General features: G+C 40.4%; 2 protein-coding genes across 3 annotated transcripts; one reads left to right on the top strand and one right to left on the bottom strand.

Annotated features, from left to right (window-relative positions):
- Positions 1 to 6,016: 6,016 nt before the first annotated feature.
- hacd2 (3-hydroxyacyl-CoA dehydratase 2) lies at positions 6,017 to 13,569 on the bottom strand. The gene is made up of 7 exons (XM_079356826.1): positions 13,335 to 13,569; positions 11,599 to 11,716; positions 10,510 to 10,528; positions 9,056 to 9,144; positions 8,360 to 8,481; positions 6,939 to 7,117; positions 6,017 to 6,690 (listed from the first exon to the last, which is right to left on the bottom strand). Exons 1-7 carry the CDS (start codon positions 13,457 to 13,459, stop codon positions 6,608 to 6,610), a joined length of 735 nt encoding a protein of 244 aa, XP_079212952.1. The 5' UTR covers positions 13,460 to 13,569; the 3' UTR covers positions 6,017 to 6,607.
- Positions 13,570 to 13,966: 397 nt separating this feature from the next.
- Positions 13,967 to 26,025, top strand: stam2 (signal transducing adaptor molecule (SH3 domain and ITAM motif) 2). Of its 2 annotated transcripts, none has more exons than XM_079356824.1 (14): positions 13,967 to 14,279; positions 15,869 to 15,953; positions 16,219 to 16,294; positions 17,060 to 17,155; positions 17,334 to 17,480; positions 19,482 to 19,551; positions 19,680 to 19,878; positions 20,513 to 20,607; positions 20,753 to 20,835; positions 20,916 to 21,003; positions 21,109 to 21,163; positions 21,296 to 21,443; positions 23,101 to 23,267; positions 23,729 to 26,025. In XM_079356824.1, the coding sequence occupies exons 1-14, from the start codon at positions 14,240 to 14,242 to the stop codon at positions 23,922 to 23,924; spliced, it is 1,545 nt and encodes a 514-aa protein (XP_079212950.1). In that variant the 5' UTR covers positions 13,967 to 14,239; the 3' UTR covers positions 23,925 to 26,025. The 2 variants fall into 2 exon arrangements, with proteins under 2 accessions (XP_079212950.1, XP_079212949.1); XM_079356823.1 differs by having other exon boundaries at positions 13,978 to 14,279; positions 23,726 to 26,025.
- Positions 26,026 to 27,349: the final 1,324 nt, after the last annotated feature.

The raw sequence follows: 27,349 nt of genomic DNA, 5'->3' as shown, positions 1-27,349 counted from the left end.
CTGTATCTGGTGGCAGTCAGTGGTCATTTCCATACCATAAAAAGAATCTCCTTTAAGTTGGCTCTGTGTGCTAATAAAGGTAATTTAGAGGCATGTGACGAGCAGCCTCGTGTGTTCGCTGTGACTGACTCACCTCCGGCTGAATTCAGTTTTTTTTTTACCCCCTTTTAGAAATCATCATGTGTGAAACTGTGTTCAAAGAGAGAACAGGAGCTTCCATTCAGCTCTGTGCTTATATAAAGGGGGGGAGTTCAGATATAAATCACACACATTATCTAGATTTAAGCCATGTTACTTATTTTCTCTGCTTGTCTTATGACTGCTTGCTGCTGCACGTTATCTATGCTCTCTCACACAAACCTAAATGGATTCATGTTGGATAATATGGAATGATGGAGACATGTAAACATGCAAAAATAACAAAAAATAATAACAATTCAGAAATTCAGACTCATTCAGGAAATGATCGAATTTGCTCATGAGATCTTGAATTGCGTGATAAAAAATATCACAATTTATTAAGTTTTCAAAGGAACTGTGTCAACATTAGAGATGTCTAGTTTTCAGCCTTATCTTTGATAAGCTGTCATAAATATTGCATGCAAGCCCTCGAGCAACTGGGAGATTTGAAAGGAATTTCCTGTTATTGGAAATAAACTGAGAAGTCTTTTGATGATTATGAAACATGTATAAAATATGGAAGTAGTCTCTGTTACATCACTGATGAAGACGCATTATGAAGCCCAAAAATGGCAGTCGCCATATTATGTACAAATTTTGGGGCTATCTACAAACAGGCAAAGAGGTGGAGGATATAACAGTGAAGAGACACACAAGAACAACCGGGAGGGAACAAAAGGAGGGTGAAATGGCAAAAATAAAACAGGAAAACATAAACAATTAAACTCAGAAATAACACAATAAAAATACACATGAGGGAAGCAACTCTAGCAGAGAAAATGACAAAATAAGAAATAACTACAAAGCAAAAAAAACAAGGAATAAACAAGAGTTAACGACTTCTGCTTCATTAATGCCATTAAATCAACTGAACACAGTAACATTACACATTTTAAAGCAGAGGTTATCATGGAAACTGTTTTCTCCGTTGGCCTGACACAGAACTCTGCTGCCATCGTCTGAACGTTGGATGAACTTGTCCAGCAGTTCATCATCTTACACTAGATGTACGCACACGCACGCACACAGGAGAGGGGAGGGGGTGTTATGCACATCTAATCCCATTTCTACCCTCTCTTTCAATTACCATTCAAATCAGCTTTGTGAAATGAAAACTAGATTTATTTAAAGGTTCTATTTCCCCCAAAAATAATAATCCAGTTATCTAAATGTTCATTGAAATTGGTTTTGCAATCTCTTATGCTGTTTTCAGCTGTCACTATTGTACGGTTGATATAAAACATTTTAAGCCTGGAATATTATTAAAACTTTTGTTAGCAACAAAATAAACTTCGATGTGAAGAGTTAAAACACTGTGGTTTTTTTTTTTGCTACACAGGGAAATATTCATTAACATTAAAGACATGGACAAATCCTACAAAATAAAACAGGAAACACTTAAACCGAGCGATAGCAACACACAGGAAGATCAGGCCAAAAATAAAAACAATTCATCATCTACAGAGACTTTCTGAAAAATCCAACTTCTGTGAACAGAACAGATCATGAAGTCCCCAAAAACAAAAGCTATCTTGCAGCCTCTTTTAAGCCTCACTTAAACCTGTTAACACAAACGGACGGGAGCACAGCACACGATTCAACAAAATTCCTTTTCAACTATTTTCTCCCCCAAGGAGACTGTTTGGATGCTCCTGTGGCTCATCATGCTGCCACATGTGCAAAGTTAGGGAAAGGTTTTACAGTGAGTTTCCACTCAGGCCAACAAACTGCACAGCACTGCAGCAAAATGCAGAGTGGTGCATTTTCTTTTTAAATTTAATCGTTGGACTCGATGAACTCTTTGGCTGTATTTGAGATGTAAGCAGTCATTGCTATACCTCAAAACTCTGAGTGCATTGAAATTAGCATAAAACAAACAGTATAAAATGATTCAAATAAAATGTAAGGAATAATGCAGCAGAATGAAAACACTCAGAAAATGTATTTTCGATATATTTTGATAAATTCCTAAATTAACTATAAAAAAAAACTAAAAGACAGAGGAGGAAGTTCTCAGAGCTACATTTTTACATCTACAACTGTGCTCATTCCAAAAATCATCATGTAATTATAACCTAGACATAAAAACAGAGATATGCAGGTGACATTTCAACGATTCAAAAAGGAATAATTACAGTGAATGAATCAGGTTTTAAAAATTGATGCTGAAGCAACCAAAGCCTATTCTTCTTCAAACCTATTTGCAGATACCACTCATGATCCATTATGATCCCTTAGACATCTTCTGAAACCTCTTCAATGTTCACTGCTGTTTGTGACTCACATGTGTCTTAACATCATAAAACCCGCATGAACCATTAAGTGACATCCAAAACAGCTTCAGGCTTTCCAGAAGATTCTGTTAAGTTTTTTTCTCTTTCATAAAAAAAAAAAAAAAAAAGAGAGAAAATGACGAACGCTGCAGTGTTGTGACTCATCCTGGTGGAAAACAACCGTTTCAGTCTCTTTGGGAAATGTGCAATCAAACACATGCACCCAGAGTGTATAATCTTTTTTTGCGCATGTAGTAATTGATGTCACACTCAGCCTCCCGTGTATGTTAGATATTTTGGTCTTTAAACCCGCTTTGTTCAGTTTTACAATAGTCAGATTGTAAATCTACAAACGTCAGTTGCAGTACTTGTTTGTTTGATTCTGCTGAAATGTGTGAATAGCCAACTCAATCGCCTTTTGTAATTCTCAAATCTCAGAAACAATTCAGATCCTTTAAAACTAAATAAAAAAAGGAGCTTTCAAGGTTTATGTGTCATGCAACATACAGACAATGACACTTTAAAGAATTGAAACTGAAGTGTTCCTACAACAAGCTCTTTTCAAGATTGAGGAAATTAGTTTGCTGAAGTATGTAGCTAATATTCAGACAAGTAAAAGGTTATGACATTTGTGTCACGTGACTGTTGGGATTTTTGTTCACATTATGAAGCTTTTCATTGATCCTGTTGCTCGTCTTCTTCCCACACAAACATTAAAAGTCATGAATACATCCAGTTACATGTAGCGTTGATATAGATGCACAAAAGTGTTAGACTCTTTAGCTTTGTCCGCTATCTTTCGTAGATGTAAAAATCATGGACATAGTCTTAATAACGTCACTGAATGATTTCTGAAGCACACTTCTTGGGATGGCAGGGGCCATGTTGATAATCACATCTCAACTTAATTTCTGGTCAATCAGAGACGCAGAGTGAAGGTGCTATAACACGCCCACTTTCTGTCACATCAGTCGCCTCTCTAATTATGTAACCCTTATCCTTTATAAAATAAAAACAGATAATGATGATGAGGAGGATGATATTGTGGATGAATAGCTGGCCGGGCCTCCCACATAAGAGACCTTTACCTGCACTGGTTGCTCCTCTCTCTCTGCTTTCTTGACTGTGAGCATCACGGCGCACGCTGAGACACAACATGCATTTCAATGCAAACGCACACAAGCCCATTTGCACTTTTCGTGCATCAGCACACAGTTGATCCGTGATTCCTGGTTGAGAAAGCTGAGTGCAGACTGTGAAGCAATAGGTGACTAACAAGACATATTTGATGTGTAAGAATGAATAAAATGTTTTCATGTTGAAATACTTAATGTGTTTTGGTTGAAACTATAGTGTTCGAAGTCATTTGTCACGTGTTTTTCTAAAGATTTATCAGAAGTTTTTCCACACAAAGTACTCGTTTCTAGTCATGCTAAGCTAACATTAGCATGCCTCTCAGCCGGCTTGATGTTACTACAAGAATGTCTGTTTTACCACTAGCACACGTGTGTTTATTACCTTACAAACTTAATACAGTTTTGAATCAACAAAATGAAAACTAAGGTATGAACTCAAAAAACAGACCTAACATGAGACAAAAGGGCAACTTATAAAGTTCTGTGGCCAAACCAAAACCACACAAGGGGTAGACAAAAAAATGGATGATAACTTAACTGCAAACAAGCTGAACCTATAAGGTGGGAGTGGCAGAAAGCACAGAGCATGTACACATCTTCTAAAGAAAGTGTTCAGTCCCCTGAAATAAAGCTTCTGAAGTCACAGGTGACTTAAGGTGAAAATGCAGCGTATGTCATGTATATAAATACAAATATTGAATATGCTTCCCATGTCATAGGTTTATTGTAAATATATACTCATTGTTCATACCTTTACAAAGTCATCTCGCTCCATGCAAAACATTTGTATCAAAACTTTATTCAGTAGTTCCAGTTCTGGGATAACGTTTGCCATGCTTTTGTAACTTGTTTTTCTTGGAGAAGTTTGGTTGTAACACAGATCATCATTCCGGGCATCCAGATTTCTCCCTTTTCATGCAGTTTTACAACGAGCTGCACTTCTGCTTTTGGAAAATATTCCCATCCAACATCCCAAATCATGCTCAACCATGTATATGGGAGACTACAGAGGGGCCTCAAAGGCTAGATTTGATACTACAGTCGCTAGCTGCTCACTTTGCTACAGAATAAAAGAGCGAAAGAGAGTTTTATGACCATTACAGGAGCAAACATGTTTGTTTCGTCGGAAATGTTGGTTAACGTTAGTGATAATGATTAAAAGAAGCATGTTGATGGATGTTTGCATCTGAGAGGGCGTTATAAAGAACGTGTGAGGAAACAAATAAAGGCTAAGCAGTTCACCTAATTAGTAAAATAAAATTAAAACAAACTTGTACCTATCTCTAGGAAAACAGTATTTAGACAGTTTTGAGATTTAATTACACCATATTTTTAATTACAGTGAAACTGACTGATTTTGTCTTAAAAGTTCCAATGACACGTCAACAAGAGTAGATTATGAATCTTCAGATTTGTATTTTCCCTACAAAAAGGGATGAAAGGAAGGGCTAACACCTAAACTTTCTGCATGTCTAAATCTCAGCAAAGATATCATTTAAAGGTGTTTTCTTAATAGTTTGCAAGAGAAAACTTTACTATTAACTTAAGCTGGAAATCTTCGTTTTGCTGAGTACACAAGCAGATGATGGACTTTGTGCAACACTGTCGCTGTAAATCTAGAAGCTGACATACATACATCAAATGAGCAATAACACTGTGAGAAATAAAGGATTACATCGTCTGATTTATAGCTCTCCCTCTGTGCGTATATGTTATCACGTCACTGAAAAGGCATGACGACACGTTCATCCACTGAAGTCTATGTTATTTTCTCACACATAAAGGAACTCATCATATAGGACTAGTACACTAGCTGACATTACTCTACAGAAAATGAAAAATCTGTTTTCTTTACCAAAGACTAGCGTCATCACTCTTCAAAGTTAAAACATCCAGTATGATTTTGGGCTACGATGCAGTTTTGTTTCATTTCACATATCAAAGCTTGTTTCTTCAGAAAAGACTGATGCTACTGATGCTTTTTTGTTTGCCAAAGTGTCACATAATTAACAACGTACAACTCAAATGTTCTGTGTAATAAAATCTGTAAACACACGCTGCTCTTTTGAATGTTTCAGCGATAAGATGAGGACTGGGCCTCATCAGTCAAGGGGAATGTATTTGTATTTGTAAATGATTAAAAATCTCTATTATTTACCATCTTTACATAAAAGGAAACATTTAACCAAATGAAGAAAAGATGAGTGAAGATGAGTTTGATGGAAAAAACATACTGGCTACCTTATGTTTACATTTAACACTAAAACATCAAAAACATGAGGACCTGAAAAGCACAGATTCACAATCATCACAGGGAAACGATTAAAGAGTCGACACAGCTCGAGACCGACCGATAAAAATCCACAGAAACATCCAAGAAAAGTGTAAACAAACAGCAGCAAACACAAAAGAACAGAGAAAACCATGCAGACATGAAAAAAAGGGTTTATTGAACTTAAGTAGGAATGTCATCAAACTGTGGTCTGTAATGAATGAAGACAAAAAAAGAAACTACAAACACAAAGTAGGTGCTAAACCTACGAACAACCTAGTCTCAGTCCTGGTCTCCTCGTGTTTCTTTCTACATTAAATTAAACCTAAGCTGCTGGTTAAAAAAAAAGCCCAAAAGCGGAGGCATGAAAAGGTGAAAAATCTATCAGGGATTCTCTATGAGGATGTTTTAAGGTTATTCTATCAGTGCATCGTTCAGTTCTGCTCACTGCTCACACAGCAGCTCTTTACAGGTTCAGGCTCTCCGACTACACTAAGAAAATGTGTTCATAAATAAAAACGACGACGACATAAAATAACACCCGTTTGTTCTTGAACCTGGACAACAGTTTTGGGAGAAAAAAAAGAAAAAGTTGCTTGATAATTGGATCTTCTGCCAGGTTCAGTTCTGGCAGTTTGAGAACTGGCTGAGATTTAAGCAGACATGTTTCTCGATCCTCCTTCTGTTGTTTGTTTTGGTTTTTTTTCTTTTCCCTCCATCTGATCCGCTTCGACGCCGATCTGCTCTCACTCTACTTTACTGTAGTCCTCTGCGTGGCCAAGCACCTTCTTCCTCTGTCGTATCATGTGGAAGTAGAGCTGGGGGAACACTGGGGAAGAGGGCAGAGGAGGGTCAGAGCGCTGCGTTCTGGAGACACTTGAACTTTTTTTTTAATGACGCTCAGTCACAAAGTACAATCAGGACGAGAACAGTAGGCTTCAATGAGTATTACAACAACAAAAACTTAATAAATATACTTTAATCCTAGTCTGACGCTAAAGTCATCATGCACCTTTGAGTTGATGCCTTTTTACTTTCTCGACAAAATCAAACGTTGTAGTCTGCAGGGTGACTTACGGGGAATGTAGGAGATCATTGTGAGGATGAGGAAGGTGTGGTAGTCGAAGGAGAAGTTGTACTTGTTGGGTAGAGTGACCGAGTACAGGCCTGTCTTCTGCACCACAGGCAGCGCTGCATAGATGGTCAGCAGCTCGCCGGTCACTCCCATGGGATACAGCACGAAAAAAAAGGTGTACCTGTGGGCAGAGGGGTTTAAAGAAAGAATAAACACTCAATGCTTTATCAGGTAGAAACACTACACCCTTCACAAGAGAAGAAAAAATGACACTGGCTCTGCATGCTTCGAGATATTTACAGTCAGAACTGCTGAAGCATCTGGCCTTTTCTACCTCTCATTAATAAACTTGACTTCTTCTACAGGGTTCAAAAATAAATGAAGGACAACAACATGTTCATTCTCTTCCTGATCCAGCACTCAACCCAGGGACTGAAAATGAAAGTCAAACACCAATATAGCGGTGGTCTCATTTGCTACCTAGCAACAAAGGCTGCGGGGAAGGGAGGCACTTAACGACGGTTGCCTTGGTTCAAGATGCAGACGAGTCCAATCAGGAAGATTCACAGATGTAGGATGAAGAGGAAGGTTTAAAAGGCTTCAAGAGGTTTTTCACACGTTGTTCGAGGCTTCCATACATTTCCTCATTGTTAAGTCCTTCAAAGAGAGATGCACTTCCTGTCTTTCTTGCAACAGTTCCATTAACCTTTTGAACCTTTTTGATCAGATCCACAAAAACAGTCACATATCTGTTAGATGAATAGATTACCAGTTTAAATCCTTTAAAATGAAAACATTTCCATTTAATGCAGATTTCAAACTTTAGTCTTTGTCACATTAATGACATGACATTGAAGACATTAACTTAGGCTTTTTGTAAGTTTGAAATGTTTTTTTTTATACATTTATCATTAAAGTTTAAGTTAAGCAGCACAACAGATGAAGCATGAAAAGAGATGACGCTGACTTCTAAGTGTACGGACTCCCCTGAAGGCTCAGGGAAGAAAAACATTAAAAAAAGGATATTTACAAAACCAAGCACAATGTTTTGCAAACTGTGAGCGTGGTTTCATAAAAAACAGATTACAAATCTGTGTGCATGGATTAAACAGCGTGTTTGGATTTGATAACTGTGGGAATGAGTCTTCAAAATGATTTTCTTTTTTTTTCTTCGGACCTGAGCCTCGCTCTCCTCTGAAACATGAAATAAAAACATGAATCCTGAACTTAACTGTTTTCTTATCCAAAGACAAAGAAGCACTGTAGCTAACAGACAACCACACATTTAGCATTTGAGTAGTTCTTGTGTCGTTGGTAAATACCTATTTGATACCTATTATTAATTAATACCTATTATTCAATTCCATGTATGTTTAGTCTGTGTTAGTAGACATGTGTGCTCTCCTCCTGTTGGTGGCCCTACCTGGCCCATTTGATGAGGTATGGCAGGTGGTTGAGCAGGCTGAAGGTGTAGAAGGAGTAGCGGATGATCTCTGTGACGGTCCAGGCTGTGACAAACAGCAGCACGCTGTCCTCGCTCTGCACCTGCAGACACACATACACACACACACACACACACACACACACACACACACACACAAACGGTGAGAGGACGGAGAGAGAGAAACAGGTGAGTTTCTATCATGCAGCTGCGGTTACACTGCTGGAAACTAATGGAGACTTTTTCAGCCCATGCTGTTTGTTTCAGACGCTCAGAGATGAGCTGACACTGCAGGCAGATCGTCCCCGTCATCACATATTAGGATTCAAAACGATGCAAACAGGATGTTATGAAAAGAGCACACGTCTTATTGCAGACTCATAACCAACAACACACACAAGGAGAGAGAGAGAGCATGTTGAAAGGAGTCAGTATATTATCATCTGAAGGTATTTAAGAACATGACATACAAACATTATTAAAAAAATAAACTCTGCACATTCAACCCTGCAGCAAGCCCGTCAGACGCTACTTACACATTTACAGCTCCCCCATCTATTAACAGGGCAAACAGCAGATCACAGCGGGTCACTTTGGGACATCCTTTATTCTGAGTTTTTTTAAATTGCAGACTGATATTTGTTTGTGAGGCAGAAAAACGAGGTAAAAAGATCTTACCTCCCTGACGCTGTGTGTGACGGCCCAGGTGAGGAACACTCTGGACATGACCTGGAATCCAGTCAGGACGACAGATGATGGGACGATCCCTGGGACACGAGACAAAAGATAAGCAAACACACACACACACGCACAGCATCGAGAAATGGTCGAGCCTGTCTGACTGTCAGAAATAAAAAAGGAAATTATACGAAACACAGTGTCAAAAAAAAAAAGAGAATTGTTGATAGTCGTGGAGCCAGTGTGAGTTTGATTCAGGCGAAACTGTTTTTGTATTTATTTATTTATTTTTAATTAACTTTGTGTTTTTGTATTTAATTTTGTAATTTTGCATTTTAACTTTGTACACACATCTTGTCACTTTATTCTTTTGTTGACTTTTTACCTTTGGTTAAATTTGAGTATAGCTGCACTGTTGTTCATTTACGGCTCTGTGTGCCTTTAAATTGCCCCTCCGGAAACAAATAAAGTTTTTTTCGTTTGAATTTGAACAGCGCTCAGATTTCAAAGGTGATGCATTGTCTTCAACTCGCCAGCAGAGAGCAACCCTGAGTGTTTGAGGGTTTGCTGTGAGTGGCCGGCAGCTGCAGGGGGTCCAGATTATCCTCCATTAATCCCCGATAATGAAGGAAAAAGATTATGAGCCTCGGGCGAGACAGCCAGACAAGAGCTGGTGTCTCCTTTGACACGTCGAAGCCGCAGGAGCCAGAAGGTTCCCTCTGCTGAAAATCACTCCAGATATGACGAGCTCCTGTTTGTCTGTGTGTATATTTACAGCAGATAGAAATCTTCAGAGGCGTCTGACGAGTCATTATAGTGACTTATCTGTGTGGTGCCACCACAAGCCTCCAGAACAGCATCAGCGAACACCAAGTACAATACTGTGGATGATTTAATGAGCACCTACGTTGTTTCACTGCTCTAAACCGAGATAAAGGAAATTGAAAGGGCATTCAGTGTTTTTTCTGTTTGTCATTAGTTATTTTGCGGTCTTGACCTGGAACTGTGTTTACTGTGAGTGTGCTCCTTTTTTCTTTTTTAAGTGTTTTAGCGACTACAAAGACACTCGAAATGATTTAAAACACCTTCACAGAATTTTTTTTTTTTTTTGTACTACACAGGGGGGTCAGCGCACATGGACAGCACACAGTCATACTTCCATGCCCTTTACCCTCACAGACATGAGCACACGATAAGGCTTACATCATGCTGACCCTGGTGGTTACGTCAGTGGATGGTGTAATATGACTTTAAACACAGTAATCTACCACACGTGTGTGTGTGACTTTCTTCATTTCATCTGGTCATCATTCTCATTCACTCCAGTTTTTATAAGTGATGCCTCCTGTAGTAATGGAGGCGCGCTGATATCGGTCCAACAGTGACCTTTGCCTGACTGAAGCGTTACTGTGGTGAGGGGTGGAAATGATCCGTGTCGACTGAAGAAAACTCACCTACAGCACAGTGAAGAATCTGTGGAAGGCAAACACAACAGAGAATCACTCAACAAGCTTCTGACAGTCGAGCACATGCAGCACATGGCAGCTTATTTGAACTTGTACAACACAGTCTGCTTATACACGTTATGTATACAATCAAAGTACAGCTTGGAAATCAGATTTCATTGTCATCAGTGCCGCCACACTTTTTCAAAGAAACAACTTTCACAACTCCAGGATGCATGAACTAGTTCATCAGTTTCATTTTGGCTCCGGATCAGTTGTGCATCGTGATGCCAGCAGTGTTCAGTCAGAGCAGAAGTTATTTTATGAATGGAAGATAGTGAGTGCTATCAGCAGGTCTGGAAAGGATCACACACACACACACACACCTCTTCTCTCGCTGTGAGGCCTCTGCTATACACATACACACACACACACACACACACACACACACACACACACACACAAGTGTTCATGTAGGTGTGTGGAAGAACATTGTACAAATGTGAGGGGACTACACAAATCTCTTGCACCTAGTTTAGAAATAACAGCGGCTCCCATTTAAGTTCCAGTGCTTGTGCCCGATCAGATTTAAAGCTGTTCGTTTGCACTTACTTCCTCTTCTCTTGATCCTTGCTTATGTTGTACGTCGCTTTGGATAAAAGCGTATCCACTGAGAGCATTTTTTAAATTTGACTTTGTATTACATTTTCAGAGCTGTACGATAACGTGTTAATCATTGATTGTGTTTTCTGACCCGATATGTTACGGAGGACATGAAAAACACTTCAGAGATAACAGGTCAGTCAGTCAGGATCTTTGAATCTGAATCCGAGATGGTCGTGTTGTTGAACAGCCACAGATTTATAAGAAAACACTCAAAAATCTTCAGAAATGATTCCCTGTCTGTGGTGTGCTGCTTCGGCCATTTGTTTTTGAGAGAGCTCCTGATTGCATCTCAGTAATAAATACTAAACGTCTCTTCTTCTACAGAGTTAAAATAAATATATTTACCCTCCCAAATCATGTTTTATCTATCATGTTTGAAATTAAAAGTGTGTAATATCCTTTGAATGTGGCAGCCCTTCTCGCCCATCTCACCTCCAGCAGAGCTCCAGTCTGAAAGAACTTCAGGGGCTTCTCTATGGAGTAGTACAGCCCATGGTAGCTTCCTCTGGCCAGATAAGCTCTGACCAGACCCACAGCGATCACCAGCCACCTGAAACACACAAACACCACAGAGTCCTGTCAGCGGAAGAAAACAGCAGCAGCCTCCAATCAAGATCATAGAAACAGAAAACGTAGAAGTCAGTCAGTGGTTTTTTGACTGCAGCTGGAATTATCATCTTTAAGCTGAAGACATTCAGACATGAAGATTTATGTAATACAAGATGAATCTAATGCTGTATATCTCAGGTATAAACAGGTTCAAATCAGCAAAATGAGTCCAAACTTTAATCAACTACTTAACATCTAAGATGTATTGTTTTTGTGTGTAGTATTAAGTATAAATATTAAAAACTATGTGTGATGATGATATCGAAACAGGTACATGATTTGATGGTAAAAGAACAGATTAATAGACAATCAAAGTTTGTCTATACTCATGCAAACCAATGCATGTCAATAATAATCAATAATTACTTATTCCTTCAACAGATTAATCAGCGCATATAAAAAGTACGATCAATCTGACTTTTTGCTGGACCAGCCCTGTGCCAAGGTGAAAGACTTTAATCACTCGACACTTTCACAGAATGAAAAATGCTTCTTGTTTCTATCAGGAGTCAATCTCAGTCATCGGCTTGAATATCAATATCTGAGCCTGTTGGGCAGAAACTGCCTGCTGAGCTGCTCTGAATGCTGCCTCTGCATTTGAACAGGGAAACTGTGGATGGATGTACGACACCCTAACGTGTGCTCAATACAAAGCAAGCACTGTACGCATTGGGCCCATCAAGACTGAGACACAATGTGACCTAACTGGTTGGAACAGCGAGCACGAAACACCCACCATTCAATTGTGCAACAGTCGAAAAACCAGTGCAATAAACACACACACACACACACACACACACAGATTTTTGAGCAAGGCAACAGAGATATAACACGTGTGTTTTTTCTTCATTACTCCTGTTTATTACATATCATAACCAGGTAACAATGAGGTATTTAAACTCCTGCACACAGTGACATTTCACGCTGCAAGGTGGAGTTAATTATAGTAAACATAAGAAATAGATTAAAGGACACTATTTAATATGTGTATAAGGTAGTGCTCTATATCTACGTATTGTGTGTAACAAGCCGCCCTTTGTCCTAGTAACTGACTGCACACAAACTTCATTTTACTGATTTGTACATTATTAAAGTTTCACAAAAATACAACTACAATTCAGCCTTTGACCTGCAGGAATAACCAAAGAAATAACAATAATACATAAAAATGCATTGAGAAAAGCAGTCCTTTCTGCAGAAGCTGTCAAGATCATAGTGTAAATAGGTCTAGATCAATGAACCACCTGCCTTCTTATCATTATCATTATCATTATTACTATTATTATTATCATCATCATCATTTCTGTACTGTACGTGACAGTTCATGTGCACGCCTGTCTGACGTTAAGACAACGTTGGACTCAAATGTAAGTCACTACACAGCATGCAAGTCCTGTTTCTAATAATAACTAGGTGCAATTTGCAGGTTAACAGCCCCATAAATAACATTACAACAGGGGAATCACTGTGCTCCCATTTCCAGCCCTCACACAGCTCGATCAAACACACACACACTCCTGCAGAGCAGAATTAGCACGAGGAGGGAACACGCTACATACCCCGCTGTCATAACAACGTTATAAATGACCAGGTAGGCCGTGGCCAGGGCACCGGGTCCCTTCTTCTTCTTCTGGACCACATCGCTGTGGCCCGCCTTGCTGGTCCCCGGAGCAGCTGCCGACATGACTGCAACCCCCAACGGTCTTTGGTCCTTGTCTGGACTGGACGGCGGTGGCTGTCAGGTTCACTGAGAGTCAGGAAACGAACTATGGGGGCCAGAGACCCCGGATGTCTAATCCTGTAGCAAGAGGATTAACTCCTCTTTACTTCCGGCTTCGCTATGAACTGCTCTCACTCACCAGCATTGAAATTGAATCAACTTCCCTTAATAGTGACTTTATGTTTAAATTGAAGATATTCATTTAAAGTTAATATTGTATTCAGTACTGCTCATTCGACCCACTGGCAGCCGCCGACGTAAAACGTACTTGAAGCGAATCAATTATCTTGAGCAAAGTATGGACTCTTTGTCAGTTCTTCTCATTAAGACGCTTTGTGACAGCGACCTCTATTGTTCATCTGGACTTGTATGCAGTTCATCTTTCTCTCCACAAGATGCCAGTGTTTCCTCGTATTGTTGACATCAGGAACATCGCGAATCAGAATGAATTTAATGCGTTGTGTGGAACATTTTAAGATATGTACTTTTATCAAACAAGTATGAAAATAAATTAACACCACAAGACGAATTGAAATGAAAAAAAGGATTAAATCCCTGCATTACAGCGTTAAAAAAAAAAAAAAAAAAGTGTTCAGGCTTTATTGAGGGCAGCTAAGTTTACCGGAAAAGCAACTGGTGCGAGTTTAATGGACAAGGAAGAGATATTTGTTTAGGTTTAGTCAGGAAAACATATTTTTTTTGTCGTTTCTTCAAAATTGTCTTGGTCTTTTTTAATCCGCCAGCATGCCTTTGTTCTCCCAGAATCCATTTGACCAAGATGTCGGTGAGTAAAGTGTTTTTTATTTGGTGTTTACGAGCGAACGAACTCTCGAAGCTAACGTTAGCTTAGCATGAGTGATTCGGTTCGTTTGAGGGTTTTTTAAGTTTAAGTTGAGCTGTCGGTGTCGATGACAACAAACTGAAGTCCTGTCGGTACTGTGTCCTGTCGTTACTCTCCACCTGTGTGCTTGTCATCATCTTCAGTTCAGATTATCAGTCTGTACAAACTGAATCAGCTCACAAACGCATAATAAATAAAGATTCATCACATTACGTTACAGGAGGATCAAATCTCACATAAAAGATTATTTACGTTAAACTGTTTAAATATTTTGTTGGTTATTTTATGTTTATTTATTTGATCAAAAGAGTTGTTCTTACTGTATTCTTATTCTTAATTTCTATTATGATTTTTTAAAATTCATTATTATTATGTTTTGCTGATATTCCTTCACATGTTCGAAATAGAACAATAAAAAACAATAAAACATCTGCTTGAAAAATAGAAAATTTAACATAAAAAACAACCGTATTTATTATTATTATTATTATTATGGTGTTTAGTAAACATTATTTTCTGTATTTATTTCTCTTGTAGTTCAGTTGACTTCTAAAGGTGTTAATATTTGTATTTTAAATTGTTTTGTTTTTTTTGCAGTAACTTGTTGCTCTTGTTATTATTGTTTGTAACTAAAATTTGAAAAAGTTATTTAAAAAAAAAAGCTAAGGCCAGGGACATCGTATTTATTGATCACCTTTCCTCATGCTAGAGGGGTTTTGTTTAGTTTTACTTTTCTAAAAGAGGGTTACATAGAACAGTAACGAATGGAAAACAGTTTAATAAGATTGATCAAGTGAATGATTAAGCACTAATTTAGCTACGTGTTAGGGCTTTGGCTGCATTGAGTCTGTTAATAACAAGCTTACTTATTTGTGTTGTAAAATAAAATTCTTTTTAAATAGTTGCGTTATCCAAATTTCATGCAAACGTCCCAGCTCACCTATCAGTCCCTGCAACAGCACGGAGCTTGTTCCAACAGACAATGGTGCGCTGTTGCACCTAACTGGCTCATTGAGTGGTGTAGCGTCCAGATGATGGCAATGACTGGCGTTATTATTTGATAGAAAATTGGCACATAAGTGACTTCCTCTTTGTATAAGACAATAATGCAGTTTGTAAAGTCTCCTGACAAAAAACCCCCCCTGCGCTACCAAATTATTAATCAATACATTGGAACAGAAGGTCACTGAACAAAGCTTAAATAAAGGGCAGGTTTTCTTGGCCACAAAGTCGATCTCATGCCGTTTAATGAGTGTGGCCATTGTTCAGGCTGTCTCCTGCTAATCTGATCACAAGTTAAAATGTTTGAGGACCCACCTGATACAGTCAATGTGAAATTTAGTTGGCTCAACCCGACGTTGCTCAGCTCTCAAAATGTGGCAGCTCAGCTTTGCTATTCATGACTGCAGCGTAGCATTTACGCTGTGGCCAGTAGGCCTGCCCAAGAAAACATAATGTCTGAAGATAAGAAGCCGTGAAGATATTTTCTGATCAGATCTTAACCCCTGTTTCCTTGTTTGACACATTTCCAGAAAAGGCAACCAATGAAACCAACACCACAGATGACTGGGGGCTCATTATGGACATCTGTGATAAGATTGGAACGACGTCCAATGGGTGAGCTGGAAATGAGGCATTTCACTCACGAGCAGTAATGCAGTTCATTTTCCCCTTTAAAGTGACGTCCATTTGTATAAGACCTCCCTCCATCCATCCATCCGTTATCTATCGTGCTTTTCCTGTTTGGTCTTTTCTGCTGTATAAGACCTGAAATAATCAGCTCCTGCACACAGGATCAGCTCTACTGTAAGGAGTGTCTTATAAAGTTAGTTATCGTACGAGCACGAGTCAATCATTCGTGTTCTGTTCACTTCTGTTTCAGACCAAAGGACGGCTTGAGATCAATTATGAAGAGAGTGAACCACAAAGTGCCTCATGTTGCCATGCAGGCGCTCAACGTAAGTCTGCTACTTTATCTCCACTTCAGTGTCTTCGCATCCTCGATTCAGCCTGCGGCAGTAAAGATAACCTTTTAGTTTTTCTGCTTGACGCAATCTTCCAATTCTTCCAAATATCAGAACACCACGTCCAAATGAACACAGATTTAAATATAACCCGAACCTTAGATGAGTAAAAAATGTCTTCCAAAAGCTTCAGTCTGATACTTGTGATTATGTCTCACAGATTCGCAGACAGTTAAAACAAGCGTCATTTCTAAACCAGCTGATTTGAAAGAGCTTACAGAGGTATAACACGAAGATGGTTAAAAACTCTTCAAATATACTGTATCTTCATCTGTCTGCACAAGATGAACCCTCAGTTTTAGAGACACTGTTTATAAACACAGAGAGAAAGTGAAACACTTCGGCCTTATGTAGGCGTGAGAAGCTCTGCTGTAATTCATCTCTTGCTCCCATAGTGAGGCCTTAAAGTCAAGTGGAAGATTTGTTTCAGTCAGATGAGTAAAGCTGTCTCTGCCCGAGTCATCATGAGCCACTGTCACATGGCCTGCTCTCAGTTTACATCTACATCATTCACAGGATTAAAGCTGTATTGTCATGAGAAGCATTTACAACTTCTGTTACTTAGATTGGGTTATCATGTGAGCAGTAAAGATCCTTTTCTGTTACAATACATCAGAAATCTGTCCGTCTTTGCAAATATACGATAAATGAAGCTAATGAGGAATCTTGTTTTTAATTCTCTAACTTTGTCTCCTGTAGTTGCTCAGTGCTTGTGTGTCAAACTGCGGCAAAATATTCCATTTGGAAATCTGCTCGAGAGAGTTTGCCAGTGAAGTACGGAGTGTGCTGAGCCGGGTAAGTCAACATCTCCTGTTTGCTTCGCTTGAAAACGTGTCAGTCTGTTTGATTTAAAACAAGTGTTTATGTCAGTCATCTCTTTGTAAACTTCCTCATCTTCCCTGAATGTGTTACTCCCACACATAAACTCACTTCTGTGACATCACCGCCGACCGCTCCCCCTGTCGTTCTGTAGGCTCACTCCAGGGTGTGTGAAAAGCTCAAGGCTCTGATGGTGGAGTGGGCGGACGACTTCCAGAAAGATCCACAGCTCAGCCTGATCGGCGCAACCATCAAGTCTCTGAAAGAGGAGGGCATCAGCTTCCCCTCCCCGTCCTCACAGGTACGACGTCAACCAGTGAATTTCACAACGAAGGCTCGTCATCCTTCAGCCACTCAATCAAACGCGCCTCCCATGTTGAGTCAAGTCAGAGTATCTGCCAAACAACTTCATGCTTCTCTAATAAGAAGCGATTTGGTCAGACAATTGAGTATTCACCCTGAGCCTTCATATGATCTGTCTTCAAAGGCGAAGACTCTCTCTCTCATTTCATCGTGACATGATAACATGTTTCATTCTGAAAAAAGGAACTACAAGATGTCTGCATGTTGCAGGCAGTTTAAGTTGAATTCTTTTGACTTCTCTCCTCGTGTGATGCAAACTGCACATTTTTGACTCAACTCATGCGTTGTGTTAAAAAGTTCTCTTTCGCACTCCTTTTGTTTTCTTCCCCTGAATACAGTTTCAGACTACAATACCAAAACAAGCGCGTGTGTTTGGAGCTGTGTGTGTGTTTGTTTTGTGTCCAGCCTGAGGCTGTTTTAACAGCTGTGGGTTTCCCTGCAGACTAATGTGTTACCAGTGTGGATGCTCAGGTTGGGTGGGGTTGTCTCGTCTGTGTTTGTGTGGTAGCAGCTTACAGTGGCATTTCCTCTTCACATATTTCCCATAATGCTTTGGATGTGTCCCAGGATCGTGAGGACTGGTTGTCATTGTGGATGGAGCTGTGGAGTTTATTTTTTTCCTGTTGGTGTCTGGTGTGATTTGTTGTATAACAGCATGATGTGTGTCAAGAGTTGAAGTGGACTTTGCTCTCAGGTTGTCATAAAGCAGCTGACCTACATCTGAATCATCAACATGTCATAACAGCTAGGCTATAGGTGCAGGTGTCCCTTTTTTAACACCATCACCAACTAATGGACATTATACAGCTTAATAAAAAAGAGACCATGTTTTGTTTTATTGTTAGAGAATTCAGATCTTCGTCTCATTTCTGTATAGAAACTAGAACACTGTGATTAAAAGCGTGCTGTGAACCCATCATTGAGAAATGAAAATCATCCATTCCCATACAAACTCCCTGCAGCTATCGCATCAAAGATCTGAAGTATCTGGGATTTAATTTCCTGAGTCATCCTCACTTTGCTGCCACTGGCTGAGCTCCATGCAGCTTTCAAGATGTGCTGCATATTACGCGTCGCTAATAGAGAGAGAGAGCGAGCAGGTGGCACACGAGGCGGCAGGAATGACATTTAATCTCAATCAGCTGATGAGCAAACGGCAGCAGGTCGAGTGACTCGAGCTGCGGCTGAACGCTACTGTGATGCAGGTCACTCATGGAAAGTCGGGGGAAGAAGTACAAACCCATGTTATGTGAGAGTGTGAATACTTCCAGGTTTTTAATGAGCTGATTATTATTATTATTGTTATTATTATCATTATTATTATTAAGGCATTTTCCGCTGAATTGTGGGTCAGATAGATTCTCAGTTCTGAAATCAAGATGAAAGCCTGTTTGGAGAATCATTCATCGTAACCTTGTTTGTTCAACTGAATGCTGAATTCTAGTATTTTATTCTATTTCATCCAACACCGCTTCAGATTCAAATATCAGAATCATGAAGCTCTCAGTCAGTTCAGCCTGTGAATCTGCTCCTCGGGGTTTAATATTCTGTTTGCAGAAAAGACGCACTGAAACAGCCTCTGTTGAACCCTTACGTGCCCGTTAAGCATCTGTGCGCGTGTTTCTGTGAAGACTTGTTATGTAGCTGGCACCAACCTCCAGTTGACCCGTTTGATCCACTCTGACCTGATTGTGCGGTCAGAGCGCTGCCTAAGGTCGCCTTGGATGAGCGATAATGAGACAGCTGTGAGGAGGGTTTCTGTTACTGGAGTCAGAGCGCTCTATAACATGTGATACCACAGATGAACAGCAGGTGGCAGTACAGTCACTGGAAATCTGTTCTTGCTTGAAGTCTTAAGCGCTTCACTCAATAACCTAAATAATTGGTGCACACACGCACACACAAATGTGACCTTCTTTTTTTCCCGTGTTGACCACAGGGGTCCGTCTCAAAGGTCAACACATCAGCGCCTGTGAGCAAAACATCAGAAGATGACGCCCTGGCTAAAGGTAAAGCGAGATGACATCATTCAGCGGCATTTATATACTTCATGTTTGGATCACTTCCTACACGTGAAAATTTTTTTTACTGATGAAGATTTAATCAGAACCTTTTGTTTTATTACACATTCACGCAGCCATCGAGCTGTCACTGCAGGAGACGAAGCAGCAGGCGGAGACGCGGCCCCTCGCCATGACCTCGGACCCGCCCAACTACACCAACGGCGGCGGCGGGCAGGAGGCGAGGAAGGTGCGCGCGCTGTACGACTTTGAAGCGGCTGAAGATAACGAGCTAACCTTCAAAACCGGAGAACTTATTCTGGTTCTGGATGACAGGTGATCTTTTATAACACTCACTACACTAACTTCAGACCTGCCGTCAGACGCTCATCTTCTGTACGCGTCAGTGACAAGCAGTGGAATACACCAGCTGTGTAATATATCCGTCCTTTTATAACGTAGTGCTGAGTCCAAACCTAATAATCTCACAGAACCTTCAATAGAGGATATATTTACACACGCCTGTGTGTCCAATATCTTCCATTATTTGAACATGCAAATGAAGAGATGTTCATCACAGCTCGAATATACAGAGTATGGGCTCTGCATGTAGAGAATATTGTTTTATATATTCCCTCTCGGATCATTATATCTCAACTTGCTGTTTGCATGTATGCTGTTGTTTACTGTATGCTTATACTTCTACCACCCTCCTGATTTACAGTCTAAATTTGGACATAAAAATGGAGAATTATGTAAAGCTAAAATAAAGCAACATCCACTTTCTCAGACTTTAAATCTTAAAAAAGACTGTGTGACTCATTCAGCAGCTGAGAATTCATTTTTATGGAATCCAACCTTTTGATGTTTGTGAAGCGGCTTGCTGTTCTGATGCTCACTCAGCGTGGCTCTCATTTAGAAGCACACGTCTGAATGTTTATTCCTCTTGTTTCATGATTTCTGTTTGCAGCGATCCAAACTGGTGGAAAGGAGAGAACCACCGAGGAGTCGGCCTTTTTCCCTCCAACTTTGTCACGACTAATCTGAACGCTGAGCCGGAGCCAGGTGTGTCTCTCGCTCTTAATCGAGGATAAGTCCTGTACTTTATTTTTTAGAAAGCATAATAATGACCTAGTCAATATTCACCTTGTTTGATTTTTGAACTTGAAGGGTGATTATAAAAGTGCTAATTGAACCTCTTTCTGCACAGTGGCTTATGTCGAAAAGACGAGCAGTTCAGAAGAGTCGAGCCTAGAAACCAAAGTCGAGCCTGAGCCCGTCTTCATCGACGAGGTAAAACATTTCCTCAGCGCACATTTCATTTAAAAGCTGGATCGTCCCTCACTTCAGTCTTCTTGTTTGTGTCCGTGCAGGGGAAGATGGACAGCACGCTGGCACTGCTGCAGAATGCCGATCCTGCAGATCCGGCTCCTGACTCCTCGGAGCTGATCCAGCTGGAGGGTAAAAACCTTGATGCTGGTTTCAATCTACTCGCTGTACCCGTCACGACTGAAGAAGCTGAAATGTTGCCTTCTAACCCTGCTTCTGATTCTTGTCTCCAAACAGGTGCGTGTGAACAGATGAACCCGATGATTGACGAGAAGCTTCAGGAGATTGACAGGTACTGTGTTTTATATTCATCTTAGTCCCTGGGATTATCTAACCTCCATAGAGCCAGTTAGATAATTGAGGTAGCATCAGAGGCTGATTTTAGTTTTCTACAGGTTAAAGTGTTCTTGTCTTCGTCTCTCAGGAAACACTCTGAGTTGTCAGAGCTGAATGTGAAAGTCCTGGAGGCCCTGGAGCTCTACAACAAACTCATGAACGAGGCTCCGTACTACTCGGCCTACTCCAAGATGCAGACGCAGTACGGCCCGGCCGGCTCACCTGCAGCCATGCAGGTCAGAAAACCTTCCACTCGTCTTTTAGAGTATAACTCCGTATCAATGAGTAAACACTTTAATCATCAGATCTCACTTCTTTGGATTTATCAGCAGACTAATGATCCACAGGGCTCAAACGAGCTTCTGTTAGCTGACAGCAAACGACACAGAACCGTTGTGAGAGTAAAAGCTGTGACGCTGAGGCCAACTCTTCAGTGAGCCCGTTATTATTGAATAAAAACATAAAGACATGACTTAATGATAAAATGAGAACACATCCTGCTCTGCGCTCTTTATTTTCTACTTTGCCAGTCGAGTACATGTTAAACGTTGTAGTTCTTTAAAGGGCATTTCAACTGAAATCAATCCACGCGGACTTGTATCCCGACCTCCTCAAGCTAAAGGTGACGTGATAAAAGAAACATTTTCTCTCACGGTGAAAAGACAAAGAAGAAGCCACAGCGCTGAACTCAGATGTAAAACATACTTTTACCTACGAAAGCGAAACGCTGCCACTTTGAATCCAATGATGGATGATGTGTTTGTCTTCTTCTCTCTGCTCTGCATGGAGAGTCAATAAAAGCAGCAGCACGTCATACATAATTTAAAGCCGGCTCGAGTCGAAGGTTCAGTTCACGCGTCATAAACAGTCATGATTGGAGGGTTGTTTTTTTTTTCTGCTAACGAGGCGTCACATTTTCACAAAGTGTCCGTTAACCTCTCTGCCCTCCGGCGTTACGTCGGACCCGTTACTGTTGTGTCATCGACACCATTGATTCTATTCATGACGCGCTGTTATTTGTATCATAAGGAAAAGCATAACGTTGATGCAGAGGAGCAGCCACGCCGTTGTTCCCTTCTCCGAACATCACGTTGTATTTCCTGAAGCTTTTTTCCTTTCGTGTTATATTTAACCAGAGAAAGCGTTGATTTAGCTTCTTTTTGTACTCGTCCAGATAGCTTGACATTCAGTCAGCCTTTTCTCCCTCCCCGGGGAGTCGGAGGCTGCCTGCCTTTTCTTGGCAGCTTCTGTTTTTTTTTTTTTTTTTTTCTTCCCGGTAATGATTGATGTCACTGTCTCTCCCCCGAGACGGAGAAAAATGTCCACTTCACTGGGCAGGCCGGCACCAGAGTGCTGCTCCATTTATCTATTTTTATGTTTATTTATTTGTTTCTGCCCTTCTCCTGTTTGTTTTTGTGGAGCGCTGCACTTCCCTGCTCCGGTTATTCTTTCACCTGCATCTATCACACCTTTTAGAAATAAAGCACTTAAAGTTAGAACAGTAGGATCCTGAAACTGCATGTATGTGTTCTTCTTAAACAGCTGAAGTGTGCACCTCTCTGTGTGTGTGTTTTATTGTAAAGGTGTGAAATATAATGCAGCAACACTAACTGGAACAGTCTGCACTTTATTTATCAAACGTTTGGGGTGTTTTAAATCTCACATTCTGTATCTTACTCCCACGACTCAGACACTTAGTGGAGGCCGACCTTTCAGTGGTAGACTTGTCTTTTATTAGCGCTCGAAGGCTCATCACCGTGAGCTAATATAACCGATCTGTCTCCAGAGGAAATGGACAGAATTAGTCTTGGTTTATAAATTCCGAAATCAAGTTTCGTACGATGAATCAGCATTTATCACACAGACCCGTCCCTCTCCCTCTGGTCCTCTCAGGGCTACATCGGCCCAGCCGGCGCCCCCTACATGCCTCAGGTGATGCCCCAGGTTCCTCCCGCTCAACCCTACTGTCTACCCAACGACCAGCCCGGACCACTGCAATCACTGCCCCCCAACGTCTCTGCTCCGCCCAGCACCCAGGCTGTTCAGCCTCCCTACATGAGGTAAGTCAGCAGCCCTATTCCCCCCCCCCCCATCGGATCTGCAGAGACATTAACAGGACTAACAGGCTCAGCTGGTTTTACTCCTCCTCACCTCAGATCTTTTTTTATTTATAGGACAGCTGTCGGCTCAGTGGTTAGGTCAGAGGTCTTTAGTTGTTTAGATTATTATTTTGGTATCATCATGAAACACTGTAATTAAACGTCTCAAAAACAGAGTATACTCAGCATTTTTATTGTTTGGATGTTTTATGTATGATACTTGATTAGTACCTGCTGCCATATACAGTCATACGGCTCCCCTTTAGGAAACCATTCTACTCAGGACATCAAGAAACATCTTCTTAAAGATTTGACAGGATAAACTTTTCTGCACTCAAAACAGTTTTTTATTTTTTTGTTTTTAAGACTCAGTTTATCTCCGCGTGCTCTAAAGTGTCACATCTGTATTTTCCTCCCAGCAGTGGCATGAATGCCCAGTACATGAACCAAGCAGCTGGAGGTCCCTACGCACCACAGGCGGGCGTGGACATGTCGGCCTATCACAACTCCAACATGGCTCCCGTGTCCTACCCTGTCTCCGCTCCTCCTCACCAGGCTCCTCAGCAGCAGCAGCAGCAGCAGCAGCAGGCAGTGTATTATCAGCAGCCTCTGCTGTAAACCCCCCACCGCCAGCAGACCTGACCTGAACACGTACATCACATATTTCAGTCTCCTGTGGTGTGTTCATTTGGCTTTGCCTGTGTGAGTGTTTGTTTGTGTGTATGATGATGATGATGATGATGAGGATTCCTTAAAAAACATTTTCTGTGCCTGATGAGCTGGATTGAACACACCGTGAGAGATGAAAACACTGAGATGTGTTTCTGCAGGACTGTTGTTAATCTGAGTCAGGACTCTCTCTGTGTGCATGTCCTCTGCAGCTGCTGTACGTGAGGCTGAACATCACGAGGCGTCAGGAATGATCTCCTGTCATATCTCTCTCTCTTTTTTTTCTTTTTTTTTTCCCCTGGCTGACGGCGAACACAGCGCTCGTCTTCACAGACGTTACAGAAGAAGAGTTTGGGTTTGCACCACCAAGACAGGAGCACATAACCAGCACTCACTGTCTAACTCTAAAGAACTCAGCATTTTGCAATCCTTATTTAACCACAATGCTACTCCCACACATCTATTCCCCTTCAATGTTTTTTTTAAGTGGTTTCAGAGGGTCAGGCCATGTTCACGAAAATGCAGCGCTATGTGAAAAGAATCACTTTTTTTTTGTTTCTGTTCTGGCTTTGTGTCCACACTAACTCACCTGCACCAAGAAGGCGTGAAACAACAAAGTAGCTGCAGCTTTATCCACAGATGCTATTCTGCATTGGATGTTTTTTTTTTGTTTTTTTTGGAGACGCTTATATTCTAATCAGTGTAATGACATTGGCACATTAGAATAAAATGAGCTGAAGTAGCAGCACTGCATGTCAAATTGAAACAAATCCTAAGCCTTTACTCGAGCCTTTGCACTGCTTTATTGATCACAACTAAAGCATATCTTTTCTGTGTACAGACAAAATATTTCATATGTATTTTTCTGTGGTTTAATTCTGTGTATATTCAACAAAGTCTGGAGATTACTAAGTTACTTCATACAGGGCAGCAGGTAAAAAGATCACTGCTCAGACACGTCTAGTATAGACATCCAGCAGGCCCATATTCACTTTTTAATTGCCAGAATAAATCAGTTGTTGTCGTTTTAGCAGGAGAAACTGAGCAGATCAAAATGTTTGTGAATGGCAGCCTTTTCAGACATGCACTATATAGTCTGAACCGGCATGGATTGAACTTCATATGACACTTAAAAGGCATTTTCAGATGAATCTGTAGTAGTGTGAAAATGGCCTCAACATTTACACTTTAAAAGTCCGTCTTCTTTTAAGTCTCCAAGTCAATTCAAAGGATTAGTTAGACAGCTCATTTTCCTGCAAAGGCAGCACATTGAATTTCTGGGACGCGGCGTCATGGGCGGTTGTTAAGAAAAGCAGGATCTGTGTCTGTGTGTTTTTTTTAATTTTATTTTTCCTTCTTCTGCACCAGCATCCATCACTGTAGCTGCTCTGTGTTCTGAACAAACTCTCTGAAGTAAAAAAAAACAACGATATTTTGGTTCAAAAATATTGAACAGTTTTATTTTTGTGCAAATGGTTAAAAACATTAACTTTTCCATAAACTCACTGCCTTCTAATGCATTTTGTGGTTGCATTTGAGATATTGAAGAGGACGTTAGCTGTGTTTTTGTTTTTGTTACGTGTGTGTGTGTGTCACGTACGAATCTGTTCCAGGGGTTACAGATTAAAGGTTCTTTGTTGTCAGTCTCTCCCAAGGATCATCACATTTTTGGGTTGAACTGAAAAAAAAAAAAAAAAAACAGTTGGTTTGATGGGTTTTTTTCTGTTTATTAACCTGAGAGAAGAATAACCTTCTTGCCTTGTCTTTAAACGTGGAGTCTGTTCCACCTCTTCTGAACACGTCTCAACTCCTTTTGTTTGTTTTTTGTTTTAAAAATGCACGATTCTGAGATTTCTCATGTCTATATGCTTACATTTCAAACCTGTCAGTGACTTTGCCTGTACTTTGATTTATATATATATTGAGACATTATACATGTGTAATTGACATGTTTGGAGATTGTGTAATTATTATTCTCACTTTGCTTCCGCTTTTTATTTTTTGATCGTCCGGGCTAAATGTACAAATGAAAGAGAACTTTCTGAAATTGTTTGCTGCTGTTTTGAAGAATCTTTGTTCAAGGAGAAGTGTGACATCATGTTTGAATCTTACTGTTGGTTTGTCTTGACTTTTTTGGGGGGTGATCAGTAATGAGCAGCTTAAGAACAGAATCCAGTCCTGTAGCTCTGTCGTCATCTGTACCCTGAACTGTCTGTATTTCCTTTAGTCGCCTCAGATAAATGGCGTTGTATATTAGATGTAAAATACGGGGTTTTGTCAGTGACCTTGCACCTTAGCTTTGTAAACATTTATTTACCACTGGATGCCTTTTTTTCTCTGTAGAAAGCAAAGAACGACACGGCCACACGACTTTTGGGGGAGTGACTTCAGTCTCAGAATCAGCTGGTTATGTAAAAATTCTGTATATTTAAAAAATATTCCAGGAGAAGTTCCTTTATCCAGGATTTTAAAAGTGCTTTTGTAACAGAGCAAACTTATAAAATTCTTTGAAATAATAAAAAAAAGACCTTTGTTGAAGATATTGTTCTCTCCCTACATTTCCCTTTGGATGTCTTTCAGTAATTACGTTCATGTAATTAAGAAGAAGCTGATTAAAATAGTAACTGTCCACCTAATTAGGCTTTCCATTTTCCCTGCACACATCACCAGCTGCACGTGATGAACGAGCCGAATGTGCCCAGACATTGTCCTGCTTTTCTCATCTTCATTTTTTGTCCTGTTATCAACTTCTTCTTTTTTGGCGAATTCATTTCTGTTAAAGTTGAGAAGAGCTTCAAATCTCAACAGTCACACAATAATATTCTCAGTACAAACAACAGTCTCTACAGCAATCCAGAAATACAGAAAGAATGGTTTATAACAAATATGTATTAAGAGACTTTTATTTATTTTTTATTTCAAATTCGTGTTAAACTTTTTAATTAAGTCCAAATATATGAGTGGGGATACCGGAGCGCCCGGAGAAAACCCCACAGACACAGTGGAAACATGGAAAGTCCTGACAGAAAGAAACAAAAGCACTTCTATCAATCAGGACTTTACAGTTTCCACTGTGAGTGTGTTTACACAGAGTGCTTTTACACGGACTTGATTATCCAGAAGAAGACGGGATGCTTAAAACCCCAATCAAAACTGAGATACTCAAGTCCATGTAAACGTACTCTGTAACTGCTTGGCCTGCTACAGTCAGTGTGTTGGGGGATTGTGTGTGTTGGCGGGGCGGGGATGGTTAGGGGGTTTCACATCTCGTCCACCATCTTTACTTCTGCTGCTTGTATTGGCGGCAGCATGCTGGAGTGAAGGCCTTCTTTGTCCTCCTCCACAGAGAGACGTCATTCTGCCTCATTTCATTT

Source organism: Symphodus melops (assembly GCF_947650265.1).
Source record: "Symphodus melops genome assembly, chromosome: 12".
Lineage (NCBI taxonomy): Eukaryota > Metazoa > Chordata > Actinopteri > Labriformes > Labridae > Symphodus > Symphodus melops.
Note: the sequence above shows the minus strand (reverse complement) of the source record. Positions and strands in the feature narration are given on the sequence as shown.